Source organism: Hippoglossus hippoglossus, chromosome 1 (genome assembly GCF_009819705.1).
Source record: "Hippoglossus hippoglossus isolate fHipHip1 chromosome 1, fHipHip1.pri, whole genome shotgun sequence".
Lineage (NCBI taxonomy): Eukaryota > Metazoa > Chordata > Actinopteri > Pleuronectiformes > Pleuronectidae > Hippoglossus > Hippoglossus hippoglossus.
In genome coordinates this window covers 17,168,063-17,192,794 of record NC_047151.1, presented here as the reverse complement: position 1 = coordinate 17,192,794, position 24,732 = coordinate 17,168,063, and the positions used below count along the sequence as shown (strand labels likewise).

The 24,732-nt window shown below is 42.0% G+C and overlaps 3 protein-coding genes across 9 annotated transcripts in view; 1 reads left to right on the top strand and 2 right to left on the bottom strand.

The window, feature by feature from the left end:
* apbb2b (amyloid beta (A4) precursor protein-binding, family B, member 2b) overlaps positions 1 to 4,354 on the bottom strand; it is a 46,889-nt gene extending 42,535 nt beyond the window's left edge. For 4 of the 5 annotated variants that reach the window (XM_034594608.1, XM_034594611.1, XM_034594613.1 and 1 more), the window contains exon 1: positions 4,222 to 4,354. The gene's annotated coding sequence lies outside the window, so the exon portion shown is untranslated. The remainder of the gene's footprint in view (positions 1 to 4,221) is intronic. The other variant, XM_034594612.1, reaches the window with a different exon arrangement.
* Positions 1 to 24,732, bottom strand: part of fam184b (family with sequence similarity 184 member B) — a 52,462-nt gene that overhangs the window by 6,797 nt on the left and 20,933 nt on the right. The window contains exons 13-18 of one of the 3 annotated variants that reach the window (XM_034594603.1): positions 24,022 to 24,137; positions 22,620 to 22,976; positions 22,386 to 22,512; positions 21,516 to 21,623; positions 19,660 to 20,057; positions 18,264 to 18,343 (exon numbers count right to left, since the gene is read on the bottom strand). In XM_034594603.1, coding sequence (XP_034450494.1) covers positions 18,271 to 18,343; positions 19,660 to 20,057; positions 21,516 to 21,623; positions 22,386 to 22,512; positions 22,620 to 22,976; positions 24,022 to 24,137 — 1,179 coding nt within the window. In that variant the 3' untranslated portion in view covers positions 18,264 to 18,270. Of the gene's footprint in view, positions 1 to 17,689; positions 18,344 to 19,659; positions 20,058 to 21,515; positions 21,624 to 22,385; positions 22,513 to 22,619; positions 22,977 to 24,021; positions 24,138 to 24,732 lie in introns of those variants that run through there. The other 2 variants (XM_034594602.1, XM_034594604.1) reach the window with 2 other exon arrangements.
* Positions 6,898 to 17,408, top strand: haspin (histone H3 associated protein kinase). The gene is made up of 16 exons (XM_034594605.1): positions 6,898 to 7,348; positions 7,945 to 8,115; positions 8,324 to 8,473; positions 9,065 to 9,154; positions 9,834 to 11,817; positions 12,674 to 12,809; positions 12,940 to 13,076; positions 13,298 to 13,480; positions 13,987 to 14,072; positions 14,257 to 14,319; positions 14,423 to 14,514; positions 14,758 to 14,837; positions 15,129 to 15,217; positions 15,793 to 15,935; positions 16,048 to 16,150; positions 16,856 to 17,408. The coding sequence occupies exons 1-16, from the start codon at positions 7,188 to 7,190 to the stop codon at positions 17,055 to 17,057; spliced, it is 3,870 nt and encodes a 1,289-aa protein (XP_034450496.1). The 5' UTR covers positions 6,898 to 7,187; the 3' UTR covers positions 17,058 to 17,408.

The following is a 24,732-nucleotide window of genomic DNA, read 5'->3' as shown; positions in this document are numbered from 1 at the left end:
TGAGCAAAAAAAAAATACGCAAACGTGGATCGAGCATGTGGGTGAAGAACTGTCAACAAGAGCGAGGCCGTCTGATGGACAGAGGGACAGACGGAAAAACCGAAAGGGGGCCCTATCATTCAGTTTCACACCCTACAGGATGAACGGGGCCTCTGTGCTCCTTCTCTGTTCAAACACACCTCACGGCTGTCTGCCCCCTGCAACAACAACGCACAGATACACACACACACACACACACACACACACACACACACACACACACACACACACACACACACACACACACACACACACACACACACACACACACACACACACACACACACACACACACACACACACACACGGCAGCCTGCTTGACAGTGGGCACAATAACCCTATTGAGAGGCATCGATAGGGGACTGAAAGAGAAGTGAAGAGACGAAGATGAAGGAAAAGACTGAAAACACACACATGCAGCGACAGCACACATAAATACACTCCAATAAACTGCAGTGTGGTCCTCTTGCCAACTTGACAGCCTGGGATGAATCTGCTTTCTTCTGTCATTAATTCATCAGTCATCTGACCAATCTGGTCAGACTGCCCACACAAACACACACACACACACATACACACACACACACACAGATATGCACATGCCACCATACACACACTTGTTTGGTCAAGGGCGGACCAGTGGTATTGTCTCACAGGGGAAGCAGGGTGGTGATAACGGATCTCCATACCCTTTATCTGATTGCTCACACACACCCACAGAGAAACCCGCACTGTGTACGCACATGCACACTTTCACCATCCTTTCTCATCAGCTGTTGAGCATGACCTCGACCACACACAGACTAACAGTTTGGTGCTGCGAGGGAAGAAACACGCACACGCACACGCACACGCACACGCACACACACACACACACACCAAGGTAATTACATCCAATCAGCAGAGCACTTTGAGGCTAGCTAAAATATCATATTCTGGGTGTGTGACATGTTCATAGCTTCACCAGATGGCAGCTTATATATGCATGTGTGCGGAATGTGTAAATGCATGTGTATGTCTCATTTATTTGGCCTCTTAACAGAGGTAATAGAAGCCAACTAAGCAGAGAAGAGAACCATCTTGAAAATGAGGCACTTTCCAAACACCGAAGCTAAACAAACACGCATACACAAGCACACAGGAACTGTCTGCAGTGCTTGGCCCAAAACTCTGCCCATAAATGTCCAAGTCACTTTTTCCAGGCTCAGCAACTCCTGACGTCGTATAGAAACGCTACAGTGGAAGGGGGGGAGACTCAATGAAGAGGGAGAAACTGAAAAGACGGCGCAGGAAAGATGGGAGAGGGGCAGAATATTTAAACCAACTTAACGTCCCAAGAGCCATAAGCAATTAGCAATGGCATCGCATGCACACACGCGCAAGTGCACACACTGCAGAGCAGGGACGAGGTCTGGATGGGCAAGGAGGCTGGGAGGATAGTGAGAGAGGGAGGGAGGCGAGGAAGGAAGGCAGGCAGGCAGGCAGTGACGGAGAGGGAGAGAGGATGACAGTGCACCATTTCTACTATGGTGGTACTGTCAGAGGCGTTTAATTTTGCAGCTCACACTAATTAACTCGCCTAACCGATACCACTGCTCAAACATAGTAAAACCACCAAAACCACTGCCTAAAATAGTGAGAACTGGCTATTTAACAAGAGGTTTGTCGGATAGAAAACATGACAACATCAAGTTGTATTTGATCTTTATGGTTTCTGATAAGAGTCTTTAATGGATAAATCTCATACACGCACATAGAAGGAAGTATCAGTGCAAATATGATGCAAATCTTGAACGCGTGAGGGCCAGTGTCACCAGGAGACAGAGAGGGGCAGAAACCTCAGTGGTGCAGTCCAAAAAAAGAACACAGGTCCTTTGGTGATTCATGTTATTGTCAACAACTTCTCTCCTGCCTCCACAGAAACACACATAGTATACTACTACATGACCTGTTTCACAAGTTTGTACGGTATTACGACACAACAACAAATCCAGTCCTTGTAAAAGTCAGCCCTCATCTGAAGTCAGCGGTTTTGAGAGGAAAAGTCAACAGTAATTCCTCATGTCTGTGCACAAACAAAACACAAGTGAGTCCTGTCTCAGCACCTCCCTGCCTCTACAACAATTAAACAGGAAATGTATTTGCATCATTATTCACTAGATTCTTTAAAATCACTGAACATAAACAAGCAACTAAGTGGCTCCATGTTTGTCTAAAACGAGCAGGCGTATTATCTCACGGGCCTGGCATAAGCTACCAGAGCAAGGCTGGAAACGATTAGCTGTAGCATGTGTCCAGCCAGCACCATGCACCAATACAAGCCTCAACCTCACCCCCACCTCCCCACCCGGGGGCCTGCATGGTCTATAGCCCGGGACTATTCCATGTAACATGCACAAGTCAGGAGAATACCCTCCTTTATGCCTGTTAGTTTCACAATGAGCCTCTTCATTACTTATATTGTAACTCAACACAATACAGGAGAAGACAAAGGAGCCGAGACAACCACGAGTCAGGAGCTGGAGCATCTCTGGTTAGGAACCAAGGGACAGGTTCAACGGTCAGGTTTCTATAGTGTTCTACAAGGGGTCTGTGCTTAATGAATCCATAAATTAATCTGCAGAATATTATAAAGCAAAAGGGTCGAAAATCTGTTGCTGCAAGTTCGTGAACTTTAGAATTATATTAAAAACCCTACTTGGAAACAATGTCCTGGTGTCGCCACCATATTCAGTTATGTAGGTCAACATATTAGCTTTTAAGACAAGGAAGCCTGGTTTTGATTAATTGGGAGATCGTCAGTTCACCATTTCAGAAATGTAAACAATATGACATGAATTAACAGATTAAACTGTAATACTATGAACTAAATGGATTAGATATTATAGGTATTGTCCTGAAATCATCCATAGGCTGTATGTGAGAACGCATATGTTCCAAGTCAGTTGCTATCTTTCCCTAGAGCAAGCGAGTGGGCCTGCTAATGACGTTTCTAATATGTGAAGGATGAAATATGAAAATTAAAATTAAAATAATGCACATATCTCAGGATGGACAAGAGGTGGCATGCATGTCGAAGACGTCGGCAAAGATGTCCACTTGTAGAGACAAGTAGATTCAAAGGATTTTGGTGATAACTGTCAACACCAGTGTCAATGTGCTGTAAAATGGAATTTATACGTTGTGTCCTGCCTCCCCCATCCCCTGACACCTCCCCTCACCTGAACGCTTCTGACATTTTCCTGTTGACATGAACGCATCTGACACGGACAACATGCCGCTGCGTTCTTCATAATTGTAAAGCAATCTCTGGATAAAGTCCAGACATTATCCGGAGTTCATGGCTCTGGTCAGTTCACCAGCCACTTACCTATACCTTACCTAAAGACTAGGGCTGAGCAATAAACAATATCAATTATTATCTCAATTTAATTGTAATTAATAGGTAATAAACATAATTGATCTACCTCAGGCTTGTCAAATGTTTCATTGTTTATCAAGTGTTTGTCATTCTCAGCTCATAATGATTCATTTAAAACCACAACATACATTCAGGAGCAAAATAATCTGTCTTTTAATTTTTAAATAAACAGCAACGTGACCTCTATCGTGATAATTATCGATATCATCTGACGTGAAATCTTTTATCTCGGGATCTTTTTCGGGCCATATCGTCCAGCCCTATTTAAGACCCACGTAATGAAGGCTTTAAATTAAAAGGGTTTCTGAAATGTTATTTAACCGCCTGGTGTCATCCATGTTTCGAGGGTTAGTGTCTTCAACGCCCCTCAACCCAAACACAGCAGCGGTATCGAACCTTAAAGAACCGCGGCGGTCAGCGGCTGCTCGCTATACGTCCCCTATAACGTCCGTTCCCACAAACACACAACCGCAAAATCAACAACACAACAACAACAACACAACAACACAGCTAAACCTGAGCATTAGCTCACGGAAACACACGCCGGGCTCCGGTGAACCCGCCACCGCAGCCTCCCGGTCCCCTCCCGGTCTGCTCTCCCACACCTCCCCGACTTGCTCGCAGCGCAGCGGGGCCTCGGATGCCACAGCACGGCGTCGTCCAGAGGTACGACACGGAAAGTTACTCACGTTTTAACGGCGCAGAGGCTCAACTGTGACGGACACGTTCAAGAGAAAACCCCCCCATACCACATCACTCACCTCCTCTCTCTCTCTCTCCGGTGTGTTCACGTCCTCCGTGCTGAGCTCCTGTCTTCTTTACTTCTTTCTCTCCTCCCCTCCGTGTCTCTCCCTCTCAGCTTGTTTCTTTTCTCCTCCCTCCCAGATGCCGCTCCTCTCCGGCAGGGGGAACCGGGGAACGCTGCTCCGGAAGCAAACGCTCCTCTGTGATTTTTTTTTTTTTTAACTCTCTTTAATTTAAACGACTTCACTTTACACTGTGGAGATTAAACCTTCATGTTATTACTTGTTTTTATCTCAGGATGTTGACTGAAGTTACAGGGAAACAAGGAGAATTACATCTTTCTGAAGGACATTTGCAAATTTTGAAGTTTTCTATAGTAAGGGATGATGATGATGATGATGATGATGATGATGATAATGTGTTGATGATGATGATAATCGTGATGATGATGATGATGATGATGATGATGATGACGATGAAGATGAAGATGAAGATGAAGATGAAGATGAGGATGAGGATGAGGAGGAAGATTGTGATGATGAGGAAGATCGTGATGATGATGTTGATGATGATGATAATCGTGATGATGATGATGATGATGATGATGATGATCGTGATGATGATGATGATGATGATGATGATGATAATCGGGATGATGATGATGATGATGATAATGTGTTGATGATGATGATGATAATCGTGATGATGATGATGATGATGATGATGATGATGATGATGAAGATGATGTGATGATGATGATAATTATGATGATGATGATGATGACGATGATGATGATGAGGATGATGAGAATGGTGATGATGATAATCGTGATGATCATGATGATGATGATGATGATGATGATGATGATGGTGATGATGATAATCGTGAAGATCATGATGATGATGATGATGATGATGATGATGATGGTGATGATGATGATGATGATGATGATGATGATGATGATGATGATGATGATGATGATGATGATGATCATGATGATGATGATGTGACGATGATGATGATCACTTACAAACCCAAAGTGCTGCAACCAAATATCAAAGTATCAGTCTAATAATAAATGTGTTTATAAAGATAAGACACTGTTCTCAGTCTGTAATACTTTATGACCCCATCACTTTCCTGTCTACTAATAATAATAATTCTAATGTAAGGATCAAGATGACTTACTGCTTTGCTGCATTGTAAAACATTTATGGTAAATACTCTTGTTGACTATGTATTTCTCTCCCTGCTGAAAACAGAGCTGCTTCAAATCTCATCAGGATTCAGTGAATTTAACAGTGCACAGTATTTTATTATCGGCCTTTCTGGAGTCGTGTGTGAGGCAGGTGACTGGATTACCTTCCAGCAACGTTCAAGTCTGTGCAAAAGGATTTTCATAGCATAAAAAATTAATGAGGAGTAATTGCTGCCTGCAGGGAAGGAAAATGATTAAGCAAATTGTAAGCCGTGCCTTTGCATAACGTAATTGGCAACATTGTGCGTATGACTTGTAGTTAATTGTCGCTCAGTGCAAAAACCACAGAGTACTGTGTAAATGTGTTAATGTGGATTTGTAGAGGCCAGTTTGGACTGGAAGCTGAGAGGAGATTGTACAAGGTTGTGCATTCAACAGCATTAAACAGCAACAATGAGCTTCGAACACACACAGAGTTTTTGACTGAAAACATAACTATTTGATAGACTGTTGTGAGATTTGGTGTAGACATTTGTCCCAGTCACAGTCGTTGAATGAATCCTAATTACTATGTCTGTGAATTTTAAATGGTGCCATCAACATGAACATTTCCTCTTGTCCATCACTTAAGATGAACAAGAGGACAAGATGAGAAGGTACCAATGAAAATAACAACCAGTAGTAGGCCTATTGTATGATTTATTTCTTGTATCTGTCTCCCTTGTATTTTATATGGTGTTTTTGTGTATTTGCTTTATGTTACTCTACCTCTTTGACTGTGATTGTGCTCGCCTGCTGTAATTTCTGTTATTGCAACAATTGCTTATACATGTACAGGTCTGTCCAATTTTTCATAATAGCCTCACAGGGCTGACATCAGGGTAAAGTCTTATACTAAGTGTTGTTTCATTTCTGATAGATAAATAGTGATAAATAGTGCCGACTGATTAGGACACAGAAACTGCAGAGGTCAAGTGTGATCATTAACATCCATTTTCCCCCAAGAACAGGAATCTTACATCTATAATAAATATGGCAGCATAAACTATTTTAAAAAGACAATACTGACGCAATTATGACAAATGTATGTGATGCACACAAACAAATACATTGTCAGGACTAGGCCTCCAATTTAATAAAATGATGACACCTGGTGGTTATACTGATTTACTGCATTGTTTATCATCTTTCCAGTCTCCCTGCTGTGGATATGACCCGGCCTTCTACTGCTTACATAGATAATATCATAAAAAAATATATATTAAAAATACTGCTGCAACACCCCACGAGGAAGTTACGACCACCAAATTTGTATTGCCACACAAGTTATAAAGATCAATAGATGTAACAGGAAGGACGCTCTGCTTTCATGTTTAATTTCACGCTCTGCTTTTATGTTTTTTGTTTATATTCTGATGTTTATTGTTTTATGTCTATCTATCTATCTATCGACTCCGATCCGGTAGGTGGCGCTGTGTCGTCACAAGCACCGGTCGTTGACCAATCATCGACGCATCCGGTGGTTTGAACAATAAGCGGGTCCGGCCCATTCACGCCGCAAAAATAATGAAGGAGACACAAAAGAAGATTTATTTCGCTAAAAACCATGGCGGCGGATTTAAAACGGTTGTTTAGTTAGGCCGAGTTACGGTGAATTTAGTCAGTCACTGTTTGCGAGTTGTTCAGTGTCGTTTTGTTAGCACAGTTAGCATAGCCTTAGCATAGTTCTCGTCTGGGTGAGTAACACCAGTGTCTCTTGGCTCCGTTATAGTTGAGACTTCAAACATGAAGCCGGTCAAGTCGTTGTTTCTGAAGACGTACGGTAAACAGCGGAGAAAACTGCCCGCGTGGATTTCACCTGAAAACCGCAAACGGGTCTTCGACAGCACCGACTCCACAGACGGTGACATCTCCGTGTTTGAACCCGCAAAACCTGCGAGGACAAGGTATGTTCAAGTCGACAGGAGATGAAGTCCCCATCCTCCTGGCTGCCTTCTTTACTATTAATGTCCCCGACTCTGTCTTTAAACTTAAATTAAGCTGTTACCTGGTTGTTGGTGGAACTCTACAGTACACCATAATGTATGGTTACTTCATTCAGTACATGAAAGGGAACATGTGAAAGATAGAGCAGGTCTATACAAGGATGTGTCAACTTGCAGTTTTGTCAATGCCAGTGATGTAAATGAGGGTAGGCTAAACAATGGAGACACTATTTCTAAGATGCGATTCAGTTCCGCAGCAGCTCCAGCCTCCAAAAGGATCAGACATTTAAACAACACCTTTCTCAAACTGTTTTATCAGAAACATCCACGTCATAAACATAATGATAACTCCCACTTACTCCATATTTTGGTCACAGTTCAGAACCAACAAAATGTTTGTGTACAGACCTGGCGTATTTGATATTACAGAAATTAGTTTAAAACAATCTACCGACTAAAACAGTCAAGACAGTTATTCCAGATTAACTATAATGCTGCTGTCCTCCTTGCTCTCATGTTTGATATCGTACTTTCTTCATCCGTTTTTGGTGTCATAGAGAGAGGAGCACTAGTGTTGTAAGTCGTAGAGGAGCTCGTGCCGCCAAGAAAAAGGCCATGCTATGTCTGACAGAGAAGACCTGTGATGAAGAGAATTTCAACAACGAGGAGAACATCGTCATCCCCTCTCCTCCTCATCCTCAGGCGCCTCAGCAGAGCGAGACGACAAGGTCTGTGCGGACAGTTTATTATTGACTAAAATTAGGTCTTAAACGTGGCATTTAACTAATTGGATGTTATATATTGTCTATGTCTGGATTACCAAAATAGAACTTAGGGCTCTTTGCATGATTTAATGTCTTCTATCTTTTCCCCTCATCTCATGGTTAGTATCTTGACTTGCTCATCTCTTGGGATTTATCTTTTCTTCATCATTAGAGGGAAGAAGACTCGTGGTTGCAGTGGTAGAGTTCATCCTGCCAAGAGAAAAGCTGTGTCCTCTCTGACAGACAACAGCAGTGACGAGGAGAACATCGGCAGGCCTTTTCCTCAGTGCCCTCAGCCTGCTCAGCAGAGCAAGACAACCAGGTCCGTGCACAACCAAGCATGAGCAGAACACATTGGGACTCTATCTTGCTTTCTTATGTTATCACCATAGTGTCTGTAAGCAGACATTTGAAACTAGTAGTAATAACAGAAGACTTATACAATAGAGGCTAGAGCAGATCTGACTTTTGTCATCAGCTCCTACAAAACCCACCTTTATTTGTGAATGATCTAATTTGCAATGATTGATCTAGGACTACTGTTTTAAGCCAATATCAAATTTCAAAAAATGTTTTCAAATCAAGTTTATTTTGGACTTCCTCTAAAACAGTTTCTGCTCTATGATACAGAGAGAAGCATCACATCTTCACACTAGAGAAACTAGACTCATTGATTTTTTTATATCGATTTATACAACAGAGCTTTGCCCCCTGAAAATTGTTGAATTATTGCTGTGGCGTTGGACATGTATCTTCAGTAATTGTTGTGAATTACGTTCTTAATACGGCCAGATTTTCATAACTAGGCTTTTGAACGTTCAACTATGTTTTCATGGAATCATTCACTTGCAGAAGTAATTGTAATGTGTGTTGATGTGTTTCTGAAATGTGTTTTGTCTCTGCATGTCAACAGGAAAAGCCAGCTCACGTCTGTTCCAGGAGTTTTGATCAGGCAGAAACGGCAGCAGGTTCCAGTGACCAGCGAGAGTGAAGAAGACTCGAGGTCTGCCCTTAAGTGTCACAAAAATTCATCTCAAATGAAGAGAAATTAAATATTTTCTCAGACAGTCAGGTTGTTGGTGCCACTTATAAATAACGGAAAAGTGTCATGGCTGAATCTAAATGTCCAAACCTCACCACACTAGCAAGGTCTTGGACTATATGGGTTTATTTCCAGGAAGTTCATGAGTCCACAAAGAGCATCAAGCAGACTTTCTGCAGATTTTATGAGAATCCATCTGTGTTACATGCTCAACCATTTCCTTTTTATCACTCTGGAAAAGTACTATGGGTATCCATGGCAACAAAAATTTGACAATGTACAAAACTATATCAATAACGATAGTAAGAAGATGTTTTACATATTTTATTTATTTTGGAGCTTTTATTCTTTAGATTTGTTTGGCATTTTTTGTTGCATAGGATTATTGATGGCAACGTTCCATATTGCCTACACAGAATACTAATGGTTTGAATAGGACCTTCATTTGTAGGTTTAATATTGTCATTCACATTTACAGGATCCCATATTTCAGTTTATTTCCATTGAAACACACAAGTTAAAGGTCTGTGAGGAGTCAGTCCTCAGGTCTGGAGGGTGGAGATTTAGATTTTTGAAGGGGAAAAAAAGAGTAATTTCTCTAACCATTCTCTCTCTTCCTCCTCTGCTATTCTATTTTCAGGGTTCACCATCGTTCTGTGGGCCGCTTTGTAACTCGTCGCAGATGTGGAGCTGTTGTCAAACCCAAACTCCAAAAAACTATTGTCAGTATATTTAACTCTTCAGATGACTTCACTTCTGGAGCCATTCGTTCCAATGGTACCCGTCAGCATAGGAAGAGGAGGAAGGTCCCTCCAGCGTTTTTGGTGTCGAGTGCGGAGAACTCAGTGAATGATGCAGGGACTTTCAGCTTTGCCACCAGCCCCCTCCGAGAGATATCCCTCAATGAGTCGGCAGATCGCAGTGTCGGACCTTCCCCCAGAAACCCCATCTTTTGCTCTACTCCCTCAGCAGGATCCTTCAGCAAACATCCCCACCTTAAACCCATCCCCATTAATGATAAGTCCTCCTCTCCTCCATCTATGTCAGTGAGCTCTACATGTGTCATCAGCACATTTAAGGAAGATTTGAATTCACCAGGGCAGCCTGTCTCTGAACCATATTCTGCACCATCCACTGGACTCCACTCTGAGGGGAAGCTGCTGTCAAGCCTTGGTGAGCAAGTACCACACCTGCATCACCACGAAGAGCTGTCTGGTGATGTGTTAATGGAACACACAAGCACAAACAAGAGGAGCAGCTGTAGCGAGGACGCTAAAAGCTACAGTGAAAATTCAAAGACAAAGAATGGTGATGAATTATCAAGTTTAATTCACCTTTCTTCAGACAGTGAGAACAGCTGCGAGTTTGTGTCAGCAGCAGGAGGGCTGGAGTGGCTGATAGAGGCTCTGAAGGAGCAATGTTTGACCAAGCTCTGCACAGTGCAGCTGGAGAGATTAGACATCCTAACCATGACTCAGCTCTGCAGTGAAACAACCTACTCATCCTGTTTGGAACTTTTGAGCTCAGATGACGATCCACTGTCAGTGGACAGCAGTCAAACTCCAGCATTTGATCTCCATTTGTCAGTGACTGACAATACAACCAGAGATCATTTAGAGTTGATAAATAGCTTTGAGTCCACTGGACAGGCAGTATCAGTGACTGACACTGCATCAGTTGCCTGCGAGCAGCCGCCTGAATGCTCATCAGCATCAGTGTTTTATGATGAATCTACCCAAAACACCGAGAGCAGTGTTGATTTTATTATGGACACACAATTACGAGCCAACGGCCCTGTGAAAACACTGTTTACTGAAGAGAAAGCTGCGGCAGTAAAGGACACATGTCTTGCAAAGAAGTGCACCGTTCAGCTTGAAATATTGTCCTTGCCACAAATGACAAAGCAGGAGGAGTCACCTTTGACTTGTAATAATATGTCTGATAGTTTAGATGCAGTCAGGTCTGAAAATGACTACACGCATAACATTGATGACCCAGAAGATCTCACGTGTTCAGGAGATGCCACCGAGGGAATGACGGTGTCTGATAGATGGTCAATAAACAGCAGCCGCCGTCCAGTCGCTCATACACAGTCCAGTGATCCAGAAACAGAAGAAAAGGCCGCGGTTATCTCAATGCTGAAGGAGAAATGTCTATCTGTCAAACCCGCTGTTGAGATAAAGAGATTAACTTTATCACAGTTGAGACACAAAAAGCGTAAATCATCCTCGGCCATGTCCGACCCAGCCAGTGATGAACAGATAAAGAACGACCACCAGTCTGTAAGTGATGCTAATCTCTGTCATGGAAACACTTATCTGAAAGTCAGTAGGAAAAAGTGGAGCTCGACCAGCTCTGAAGACAAGATTTCCTCAGACAAAGAAGTGGTAAAGAGCTCCTGTGACGTTCTGCCCAAAAGAAAAAAGTTGTCTCTGGCTCCGAGAGACAAGAAAATGAGAAGCACTTCCACAGACCAACCTGGGACCACGAGGAAGGCGTGTGTGAGCGGCCTGAGCGTGAGTCGTTGGAAAAACAAAAGCAGCACACACACAAGGGCAGGGGAAGTGAAGCCTGTGGACTGCAGCATCAACGAGCTGATCTCCACAAAACACAAACAGCAGAGGGTGAGGACAACGTGCACCGAAACACACCAAAGTGCTGCTGAAGCATGTCTGTTTATTGAAGTGGAAGGTTAATCAACTGACAGTTTTGGTCATTGGTCAGCCATTATTAAAATAAGCCATCTGTATCCATGGACTTTTTAATTTGTTGACAAAGTCAGGCAGGTATATGACACTCACGTCTTTCAATGCCTAAATTCAAAGTTCATCAGCAGGGCTTCTACTAAATCACTATGCCATATTCAAGACAAGTTCTCGTGAAGGTCTTCACTCAAATGACAAAAAGGGAAAAAAATTCCAATTATGTAAAATGGCAAATAGTTTTGGTTTGAGATATTCACGTTTAAAATTCATGTTGCTGCCTGAATAAAATGGCAGTGTGTGAAATTTTGATTCTGGTGCTCATAACCTTGAAAGCTGCACATTTGTCCAGATTCCTTGACCCAGTTTCTCACCAAATCACAGAAAGTTTTTGTTAATTTAGGGACTTACACTTGGCCTTGCTTATTTGTATCCTTTGCTTTATAAATAAAATGGCCTTGCCTTGATGAAGTGGAAATTATTCTCATTGAAAACTCTTTCCAGTGAAGTCTTGAATTAAAATCAAACAAACCCAAACAAAAATTTCCAACTGCAAATAATGTGCATGGACAATTATCACAATCTTTCAATCTGTCATTATCTTGTGTGTTTTTGAATCCACTCATCACACACAAACTGACTTTTGTTCCATGTGTGTATAGTTTTTGCTTCTACTAAAATCCCACCCAACTGCAGTTAAGTGTTAGGAAGCATTTAAAGTGGTTACAGGTTGAGCTGTGGCATCGTTGACAACCTATGATTTGCATCCTGTGTGTAGGAGCTTGGAACAGTCATGAATTTCTCCACCCCGGTGAAAGCGAACCCGCTCAACCTCTCATCTCTGCTGGCTGACTTCACACCAAACACACACACCTGGAGCCGACTCAAGGCCGCCCTCTCGGTTCATCGCAAAGGCATGAATTATAAATACTCTCTCCCTTAAATTGTTATTGTTTATTGTTGTTATAATTGTAATTTGTCCTTCCATTGTTTATGACTGTTAACATTTCTCTCCGTCTCTTTCCTGTCGTTCTCTCTCAATAGTGCATCTCACTCCGAGGAGTTTACATCTGTCTCCGGGGCGGACGGCTCTAGCAGAGCTCAGCCAGGATCTCTTTGCCACACCCTTTCGGACGCTGTTCCCCAAACACCTCCAGTCACAGCTGTGCCATGACACTCCGGTACGGCACACACTTACAGCACACATCTGCAACAATGACACAGTTAAAAGAGATATAAAATGATGACATATTCTATTCTGTCCAATATTTGAGAAGCTGCACTGAGAAAATAATACAGACGTTTGCACCACAAACTTTCTACATATTGACTGTGAATAAGTTATGACACATCCCCAGCCTGTGGTTGTGTATCACCTCCTGCCTCCTCTCTTCTGTTGCAGTGTGAGGACACAGATCTGTCGGATGCAGAGAAGGTGTATGCTGAGTGTGGCCAGAAGCACCCTCTGCCCTGGGAGGACAGTATTCTCCCTCACCGTATGAAACGCTGTGTTAAGATCGGGGAGGGAACCTTTGGCGAAGTCTTTTCCACCACCAACGCCTCAGGGGACACAGTTGCTCTCAAAGTATGTGCATTTACTGGATATGACATAAATCATATATATAATACCATGTACCACCCCCCATTTAGGGATGTTGTGTAAAATTTAAATGGTACCTAAGCATAATGATAGTTGTTTTTTTTTTTGCAGGGTCTTAAAAAGCTTTAAAAAGTGTAAAATGAAATTTCAGGCCTAGAAAAGTTAAACTATTATGTACTAGGTGTTAAATGTGTTTAGGTAGGTCTTAATTAATTATGTTAACGTTCATTTAAAGCTACTTCTGTCATGCATTAAAAATGTTCTTTTTTTCAAGAGAAATCTTTTAGCGGCCTGCATGGTTTGTAATGTCTGTGTGTTGTAGGTCTTAATACAGACTGTAAATTGAACTTGTTGAACCTGCAGAAACCCTGTGATACCAAATGTAGTTTTGTTTAGGCTCGTCAAATATCAAGAAACCACAGTTCAATAGTAAAAAAAATAAAAATGTCACAAATGTTCCTTGCAAACATTTGTGGTTGTTGTCTTGACAGATAATTCCAGTAGAGGGCAGTGAGAAGGTGAACGGAGAGACCCAGAAGATTTTTGGAGAGATTCTCCATGAGATTATAATCTCAAAGTAAGAGGAACAAAACCAATGCTGCATTTCACAGGGATAGCCACTATGATATAAATAGTGTAATCCTATATATAATGAATAAATGTTTTATAATCATATACATATGACGTGAATCTTTCAATTTAGTGATGCCTGGGAAATTGAAACTAAACAGCACTATGTGTGTGTTTCTTTGTTCTGGCAGGGAGCTGAGCAGCCTGAAAGAGAAGAAACAAAACCAGACTCACGGCTTTATTGGACTCAATGAGTAAGCACTCTGCCTGCTCCTTTTTCTTTTCCTTTTTCCTTTGTCTGTTGGCGTCTCAGCAGTTTTGAGTGATGATGTGACTCGATGTGTTGTCCCCTCACAGTCTCCACTGCGTTCGAGGCTGTTACCCTCCTGATTTCCTGAATGCTTGGGACAAATTTGACCAACAGAAAGGCTCCGAGAATGACAGACCAGGTCAGTGAGACAAAAGCACATTAACATTAGTCTCACATTATATTTACGCAACGTGTTGTGATGGAAGCTCAGAGGCATTTCTTTTTTTCAAGATTGGCTGGTTTGCGATTAAAAATAAAAACTGCAGTTTATCATTTAATCCTCATCAGGGCCCTTTCAAACATGATCCAACACAATACTTTGAAGGACCATGCGATCTCTTTCTCTATTTCACTGGATCTTTCTCTGTTGCTCTTTGCACAGATTTCTTTGAGAAGGATCAGTTGTTCTTAATCCTGGAGTTTGAGTTCGGAGGCGTCGATCTCGAGAACAGCAATGGAACGGTACGAGCATCACAACGACAGCAGCTCATTACATTTGCACACTATGTATAAAAAAAGACCTCAAACAACGATGGGTTAAGACAGCACTGACCTGAAATGAGTCATTATAACTTTATGTCAGTTAAGACCTTGAATAGGTATGCTGGAAACAATGCACAAAGAGGCTTAGCTGTTGCAAATGCAGCATTAGTTAAAAGAACAATTGGGTATTATTCTCAACCGATGAAAAGTGTTTTGCTTTATGGAAATACATATACAGTCTTTAATTCAAGCCTCTCTTGGGTCATCAAGCTTGCATCTTTGGGAGTGGCGAAGAGCATCCTTCATCAGGTGACTGCCGCCTTGGCTGTTGCTGAGGAGGAGCTACACTTTGAACACAGGTAGAGCATTCACACAAACACACAAACTCCACCAAATGTTTCCAGTGTGTTTCCGTCCTAAATAAAATGAGCCATTGTTTTTACGTCTGCATCTTTGACACCCATGGTACCAGCTTGCAGTTTTGTTCTTCCCTGCCTTTGTTGCTGCATCGTGACACATCTTGTGTGTCATCATCCAACATGAACAAAGTGGGGACTCGTAGAAAAATTCTTGCATAAGTCCACAAGACATTAAAAACTTTTAGGTGACAACTACAGATTATTCTGATGATCGTTTTGTGAACCAAATCTGGACTTTAGAATGTCAGAAAGTAGGAAAAAATGTCTAATACTAATTTCATGAGAGCTAATATCTTCAAAACCCTAAAACCCACCAATGAAAACCAGCTAAAATTCACATTTCAGACATTTTGCTGAGTGCTTATTGAGATAATTGGTATAAGTATTGAAATTTGATACAGAATTACGAGGTATTTTTAATAGTCTATAGTATCTAAGGATATCGGTTGGTACAATTAAATATCAGTACTCAGCCTGTGTGTGTGTGTCGTCTTCCCCTGTGCTGTTTGCTGCAGGGACCTTCACTGGGGCAACGTGTTGGTCAAAACAACCAAGCAGAAGACAGGGAGCTTCCTCCTGAACGGAACGGCCCACTCTCTGGAAACCAAAGGGGTGCTGGTCCGCATCATTGACTACTCCCTCTCCAGGCTAGAAATCGGTCAGATAATGTTCCACTTCAGTCTTATTTTGAATGGCTCGATTTATGGAGTCATGCACAAAATACATGACGCTATTAAAATGACACTCATCATATGCTCTGTTGTCTCCAGATGATCTGACGGTTTCCTGTGACATCTCAAAGGACGAGGAGCTTTTCATGGGCCAGGGAGATTACCAGTTTGATATCTACAGGCTGATGAGACAGGAGAATGGGTCAGTGCCTTTATGTGTCAGTGACTGTGACATTTAATGTCTGTCTCACTGTAAATGTTTCATATAGAGCAGATTAGTCATATGTACATGAAATTTGTTTTAACCTATTAAACACAAAGAAAAGAAGAGCCGCAACATAGACTTGATTTAAGCTCAGTGACTCACTATAACGTCCAAAAGTCAAAGCAGTGATAAGAAATTTCCAACACTGAGATTTTTCTTATTATAGAACTCTTGAGAAGATGAAAATCTCTGTGGTAAATGTAAAGCTGCAGCCAGCAGATGTTCATTCAGATTAAAAGGCTGGAAACAGCTAGCCTGGCTCTGTAGAAAAATATAAACACCTGTCAGCACCTTTCTAAACCACCAATCAGAGCCAGGACGAGTGGCTGACCACTGCTCGTGCACAGCAGCAGCTCTCATGTTACTGGGATGTTATTTTTCCAAATCCTACCCACTGCAGCTTTAATGCTAAGCAAACTTTCTCCTGGATATAGCTTCATATTTTGTGGATAGATGCGAGGATGGTATTGATCTTCTCATCTACGTCTTCCCTCTATGATTTGTGTTTTGCCCAAAATGTCAAACGGACATAATCAGTCTTTTTTTGGGATAATTCTGTTGATTTATTGTATTAGAGTAATGTCTCAGAATGACTGTGGTCACGATTCATTGATCCTCCGTTGCTCTCTCCGTCCGTCTCAGAAACAACTGGAGCAACTTCCACCCCCATACCAACGTGCTGTGGCTCCACTACCTGTGCTCCAAGCTACTATCCATGAAGTACCGCAGCTCGGGAGGGAGGGGAGCCAAGGACATTCGAGCAGCGCTCACTCGTTTCTATGACAACGTCCTCCAGTATAGCTCCGCCACCGAGGCGCTACAAACCTGCCCCATGTTTCAGTAGCACTGAACACATGAAGTGTGAGGACGCTCAACCACTGAGTTTTCTTTTAGTGTTTAGGAGGTAGAATGTATGCGGGTCGTCGATAGTCGACTTCCTTCAGCTGCCCACTCGCCCTTCATGATCTCTGATATGTAAAGTCGATTATTGATTTCCTTTGTAACACGATGACTGATGGAGGTCATTTAATGTATAATGTAACTGTCATTCCACAAAGGTGGTTAAAATGACCATGTGAAAATTGTGACTACATCTGACTACAAGGTATAAATAAGTGTTTGACTATTATGTTTGAGAAATACTAAAATGTATTTTGTCAGCAATTCATGCACATAATAAATGACTGTATGCCTTATTGTTTGTTTTCCATCACTATTAAAAAATCAGACTGTTTAAAATCAGACTGAATTTCATTCTATGCAGTCAAACACTGCAGGAACCTTGTTTAGATTGTTTCTCAGTCAGTTTTCCAGAAATGTGATTACGTGATATAAATTTACATAAACTGCAATAAAGGATTTAATGCAAATCTCCTATCTCAAACTAGAAAGAAAATGTAGATCATCTTGTAATCTCAGCTTCACTTTGTCCAACTTTCATGGGCGTATGGATGTGTAACACAAAGAAGAAGCATGTACAAAAACAAAATATTTTATTCAATTTGTTCATTAAGATTATTATACATTTTTGCATTGAGACAAACTTCATTTTGGTAGGGTGAGTCGTGTGTGTGTGTGTGTCCGTCTTGACGAGGATCTTGGCTGAACATGTCGAATGCTTCCATACTCAAAGACACCCTTGGTTGAAGATTTTGAGAAATGTACACTTGCCTGGAATAACCGTGTGATGAGATCAGAGCAACAGTTGCATTAAAAAAGGAAGACTGCTTTAAAAAAAACAACACACACACACACGCACACACATGAAGACATTCCAAACTATACAAACAAGATCCGGCAGGCCAATGTTCTGAGAAGAGGTCAGGCATGTGTTTGAGAAGCACTTTTTGGTTGAGCTTTGAGGCAATGTTAGAGATGGCCTTGCTGGTGATGAGCCCATATGTTAATGTTGTCATGTCTGTGTGTGTGTGGATGTGTGAGTGTGTGTGTGAGTGTGTTTTCAAGGCTGTGTGTATGTGGAAAGCAAACGTGTATAAGAAGCAATGAACTGTATATGAGATGTACTTGCAGCTGCTGTGTGTGTGTGTGTTTTGTGCTCAAAAGGAGAAGTATTTGGTGAACCACTCCTGCTTCAGCCCGTCTGTCCCCCTCGGCTCCAGGTACGGGCCCCTACAAAACACACGTGACAAAAAGGTTAATTCGATAAAGTGCTACATTTTAGAGCATTTTTATTCTGTTTAAAAAAACAGGTTAAATACACACCCCATGTACCGTGGTGCTGGCTTATAGGTAAAAACCTGGGAAAGCTGCACACTAATTGAATTCTAAACTCAAATCTGAACAAATACAAAGTAAAAATGAGTCATCATTTGAACTGATACCTTCCACGAGGATATAAACAAATAAAAATAAATGAAAGTGGGGACACATCAACAGAGTAACATCTGTTAATCGTACAAAAGGCCAAATCTCTTTGTCCGTCCTAATGGAAGTAATTAGACCTGAATTGGAAACTGAGTGAATATTAGTGACCTTATATGAAACTACAGTCACCTGACAGCACCTGGCCACACAATGTAGAACTTGACAATCGCGGACCAGAAAGGGAACCACCACCCAGCTGTTGTACAATGAGTTGACCATGACCTCCACCACTGAAATCTAATCAATCCACCTTTGAGTCCAACTGAACAATTAGACCCAATTTGAAGAAATTCCCTCAAGGTGTTCCTGGAATATCGAGTTCAGAATAATGGGACAGACAGAAACATGAAGCCTGTTGGAGGAATAAAACTACATGATAACAAAAAAGAGTTTTTTTTATATCTATAAAATACAAGTGAGGGATGGTGTGACAGTAGATTCTCCTGCAGGAAGCTGCTAAATCAAATCTCACACTGCTGCAGTAACTTCATGAAGGGTCAGAGTTGATTTTAGCAAAATCTTTAAATAGTTCTTTATTTTTAATTGGTTAATCCATCCTTTCCGTTTCTGCAGTTTATTCAAGACAAGACACATCAATCAAATTAATTATATAATTAGAGATTAGATGTTATATACTGCAGGGGAGTACTGAAAAATGTGATATAATATTGTTTCTGCAGGTTTTCCATCATATTTTCTAACTTTGTCCTGGGAAACAGATGTTGAATGGTTGTGGTATAAAAAAGTGCACACTGTAAAAACGCTGTTTAAGGTCAAATGAAAAAGTGAAATGAGAATATACAAAATGTAAAAACATATTTAAATATATATATATACATATATATATATATATAAAAGTGGGATTTGTTTTAAGTTTCTAAGATTCCAAGTATGTTTCTTGTATGTTTCTGGTAGGTTCTTGTGGATTTCTCGATTATGTTCGTTTCCATTTCCTGTGACTGTGTCCATCTTAATATGTTGAAATAAATGCATCAGAGTTACGAGTGTGCAGCTTCCCCTTCTCTTCAGATCTCTAACATCACAGTCAACAACCTCCGTACCTGATTGACTGGGCCTGCAGGTGTGCGTGGGGCTCCTGGCAGGAGGGGGACACGTATCGGATGCCCGTCTGCGGTGACGGGCAGACGGGGAGCGGGGCAGTGGGCGCCGGGGTCGGAGGGATGCAGGACGTCCGGGATCTGGTGGAGCGGGGGAGGGAGGGGGAGGCCTGCTGGCCGAGGGAGAGGGAGGTGTGCTTGTGCGGTAGGGAGGAGGTGGAGTAGTGGGGGGAGGTCTGAGGTTGGGAGGTGGACTGGTGGGGGAGGGTGGAGGACGAGTGCTGATGGACGGAGGAGGAGGAGGAAGACGACGAGGAGGACTGTGGGAGGAGGATGGTCCTGTCGTAGGTGCCGGCGCTGGGGATGCTGGTGACGCGAGGTGGAGACTCCTCACGTTTCCTCTGTCGGAAGAACAGAGTTTGGTTTACTGTATTTTCAATGATGACAAAATCACACAAATTACCCAAACAATGTACATTCTGTTTATATGAATTTATACTTTAAATCTATATATACTCAAAATACAGAGACGTGTGTGACGCTGCAGGAGAGTTTTCCTTCCTGATACCTTGACTCTGATACCTGGATTTTTGTGTATCGGTCGATTCACTGTTCGATGCACTGATCCGATACCAGTTCATTTGAAAATAAACAACACCTTATATAATGTATTTTAACAGCTATGTACAACTAAACAGGAAACACCCCTTGAACCTAAAGTCTTGCATACGTTCCCTGTTTTACTTGTCGGACTCAAGCGTGAAATATTGCCACATTGCCGACATTTCAGCTAGCTCCGGCTAACTCTACACGACCACAAATTACTTCTTCTTCGCCACTATATAAAAAGGTACAGCACAACTGCCATTTTGGAGCAACGAAGAAGTGATTTCCACTTAAACTTTAAAGACTTGGTATCTGATCGGTACATATGAGCACTTGCCGATGCCTGACCCGGCATTATGGCAGCATCACTGCTGGTATCAGTATCAGAACATCTCTACCTTTTTCAATAGATTTCAATATCATGTGCAATATCCCATATTGCTTCCATTATCTTTTTTTTTACCTTGAAGCAAAGCTGAATGTATTTACAGTTTTTTACTACTTTCATGGTGTCAAAGCTGTGGTGTGCAGGTGGACCCAAGTTCAGTAGCAAAACAAAAGTGCCATTTAATTAAAGGCAAGGGTACTTACAAAAACAAAGTCTAAAAAAACAATAAACACTGGAAACTAGAAAAGACTCAAAAAAAGCTAAATTGAAAAAAAACATAGAAAACACCAGGAACAAGAAGACCCTGGAAACATGGCAGCAAAGACTGTGACAAATGAACAACAATGAAAAGACGACAAACTGACAAGGGAAGCACAGAGACTTATATACACAAGGGAGGTGGGGCTGATTGAACACAGGTGAAAGACATGAAACACATTGCAGACAAAGACAGGAAATAAAGCTACAGACACACAAGGAGTAAAAACTTCAAAATAAAACAAGAAACACAAGCAAAATGTCCACAAAGAGAAGTGTCCAACAAAACCCCCAAACTCTGTAGTCCAGAGTCATGACATATGGTTTAGATGGTGCATAATTACGTGTTTTCATAATTTCATTACATTATTCTTGAGAAAGGTTCTCTGTATCTGTTTGGCTAAAAGTAAAAGGTGAGTAACAGCAGTGTAGTTGATGGTGGCTTAACGACAACTCGTCGCTCTGTCCACTATGTGAACTTGTACTTTTTTCTGCCTCGTGCTGCTTCAAAAACAGAAGTTGGCTTCAGCCCAATGAGCCCTTCTGGCTGCAAGGAGGCTTTTTTTGATGAATACATCATGTGCATGAGCCGAACAGACAAACTCACCCTCATGGTTGGCGTGACGCTCCCGGGGCGGGTCTTGCTGTCACGGGGCCTGAGGGTGCTGCTGTCCCCGGCAACGGGAGGGTGGAGCTGCAGCTGATGCCTCTCTTCCTGCAGGGAAGGAGGACGAGGAAGGACTTTCATTGGCCTTATTCACAGTTGGTGTTGATGTTGTGTAAGAGTCGTATCTGGGGGGTGTACTTGTTTGCTGCGCCTGCCTCATGCCTCACAGATGGTCGACACACACAGCACTGTGGCAGAGGACACTAGAAAAGGCAAGTTTCTCCTTGGCAGGCATGACGGCAGAAGCTAAATGAATACACTAGTTTTTATCTCACACTAGTTTTCACCATGTTAACTTACTGCTGTTGAAATTCAAATAATCTCAACTCAAGGTTGTTCTCACTATCTCTGAAGCTTTTAATCATATCACAGTTTTCCTTAAACTTGTTTTCAAAGAAACATTTTTGCATGTTGTTTTTTAACTGTGTAGTAACAGTTGAGACACAGATGAAGACAGATGTGTTTTAACCACCAGGACACCTATTTATATATTCACAATTCTTGTTTGAAAAATGAATGAAACTGAGTAATGAAGTAGTTTAAATTAGTTTTCTCTGGATCAACGAACTGATTAATGATGAATGAAAGTAGTTATTTGAGTTCTACAAATGCAATAAGACTGGCTTTGTTATATTATATTTATTTCTAATTTCTCTATGGGAGGAGTCGGCTCTATCAACTACACAGGCAACACTTGTTAGTCCAAGTCTTTTCCTCGGATTCGAATGATATTGAATATCGTCAGACTTATCTTTTCACAGAGCGTCCTCTGCAGTGATCAGAGGAGCAGAACGCGTTACAGGTTCTCACCACTAATCGTTTAATGAGCTGCTCTCTCTCCGTCAGTCTCTCCTGGAGTCTCCCCAACTGCAGGTCGTCACATCGCGGCTCCCTCCTCCTGCACCGCTCCTCCCGCTCACGCAGCCTGCAGTTAAATCATATACACAAACAGACACGCACTTTCTCACATACCCGCACCGATGTTCAGTGTTGTGTGTATTCAGTTTGAACTCTTGCGCTCCCACGTGCTTGTCCTCTACTCACTCGTTCTCCAAGGCCACTATTCGAGTCTGCAGGTGCGTCTGGGCGCTGCTGTACTCGGACACCAGACTCTGCATCTCCCTCTTGTGCTCTCTCCGGATCTCCTCCACCTCCTCCCTCCTCTTCTCCTCCTCCCGCTCCTTCTTCTTCTCCTCGTCCACCTCCTCTTCCTTCACGTCCTCCTCTTTCCGCTCCTCCCAGAGTTTCTGCGACTCCTCCAGTTTCTCCATCTCCACCCTCAGCTTCTCCACTTCCTCCTTCAGACGTTGTGCTTCTTCCTCGAGCTGGGCGTCTCTCTTCTTCCTCAACTCTGGGGTCTCCTCTTCTTTCTCCTTGACTTCAGGATTCTTCTGCACTGATCTGGGAAGTGACAGGAGACACAGAAGAAGAGGGATGTAGAGGAGAAGAACGGGAATGTAATAATAAAGGAACATTTAAACTGTAAACACTGTAAACAGTGAAAGCTGTTTGCATTTAGTCTGTAAAAAGCTTTATCATTGCTGACAGAAATACCTCTGATGATTTATCCTGTTTATTACATCTACTGTTACAAAAGTACAAAAATGCTGAGATTATATTAAATAGAGCAAACTATCCATTGCTCTAGTTCAAAGTGTTTGTTGTCTTCTTCATTCAAGAGGATGGTCTTTCATTCTGAGAGTAGGACTTCTTGATTTCACGCTCCCTGCTTGTGCTTGGATCTGCTCTGCTTGTGCCCAAACTGTGCCCTTGCACTCAGATTTCCAGCGCCCCAGCTTCAACTCCTCTCCGTATGCAGCCTCTGTGCTCGTGTGTAAATAAGTCCTGCTCTCAAACTGAAAGACCATGCTCTTGAATGCAGAGTGGGGAAAAAAAATACACAGAATAGTTCTACATACCCTGAGAAACTACAGCGAGGAGATGGTCAAAGACTGGAAAACAGCAGCGAGAAACATTGACTGCCTTTGTTTGAAGTTAGAAAATAAACCAGCACCTCTAAAGCTCCCAAATGACTATTTTTACTGGGCCTGTGAGCTTCAGAGGCGCTCACAAGCAAATTTGTTTTTCCACCAGCTGTTTTTCAGTCTTTCACTAACAGACTGTGGCTGTGACATCACACAGACATAACATCCCCAAATTCTAAAAAACTTCCAATCTGGTATGCAATTTAATAGTTTATCAAGAGTCAATGCGCAATAATGCTAAACATGCAGCTGAATGAAAAGTGCATATTTTATGCTTTTCTTTGTCTTTTATAATTACTCGGTTTTGGGTTGTTGATTGGAAGAAAACAAGTAATCTGAATACATCCCCTTAATGAGCATTTCACAGTTGTTGTGACATTTAACTGAGAGAACAGTCTCATCAGATTAATCCATAATGACAAATCCAAATCGTTTTCTCATGTGTGTCCTTCTTTCTTTACCTCTCCTTTAATTGCTTCTTGAGCGTTGCATTCTCTCTCTGAAGCTCCAGCACGCTGCAGCGACTCTCATCCAGCTGTCGCTCAAACACCTGATACTGATTCTGCTGCTTCAAATCCTGCAGAGACACACACACACACACACACACACACACACACACACACACACACACACACACACACACACACACACACACACACACACACACACACACACACAAATATGCATATATTGAATACACATTGTCAATATTTGCGGTAATTCCAAGATCTAGAATTCTGTTATATTGACTCACGCTGCTGCAGATAATAACGTACACAATAGAGGATTTTATTCATATTGTTGATCATGATCCTCTCTTCCCTCCCTCCTTCATCCCTTCCTATTCCGTTTGGTGCATACTTCCTGTATGTCTCATTCTATGTATTGTCTGGATTGCTTTGGGTGGAATGACACCTCAGACAGAACAGCTACCCTGAGTCTCCCTTCGCCCAGTCACCACTGCATCCTCCTGGACCGGCCTATCATGAGACGCATCTTCGCCTCGACCCCTTCCCTCAACATCCAATATATCAATTTCCATTCAAACCTTTTGCTTGTATGTTCACATATACTGTTTATACCTCTATGTTCGTTCTTGAGTGAGTGTCGGTCCTTAACACACAGACTGACAGTGAGGGGTGTGTGTTTATTTGTGAACAAGTGTATCTGTG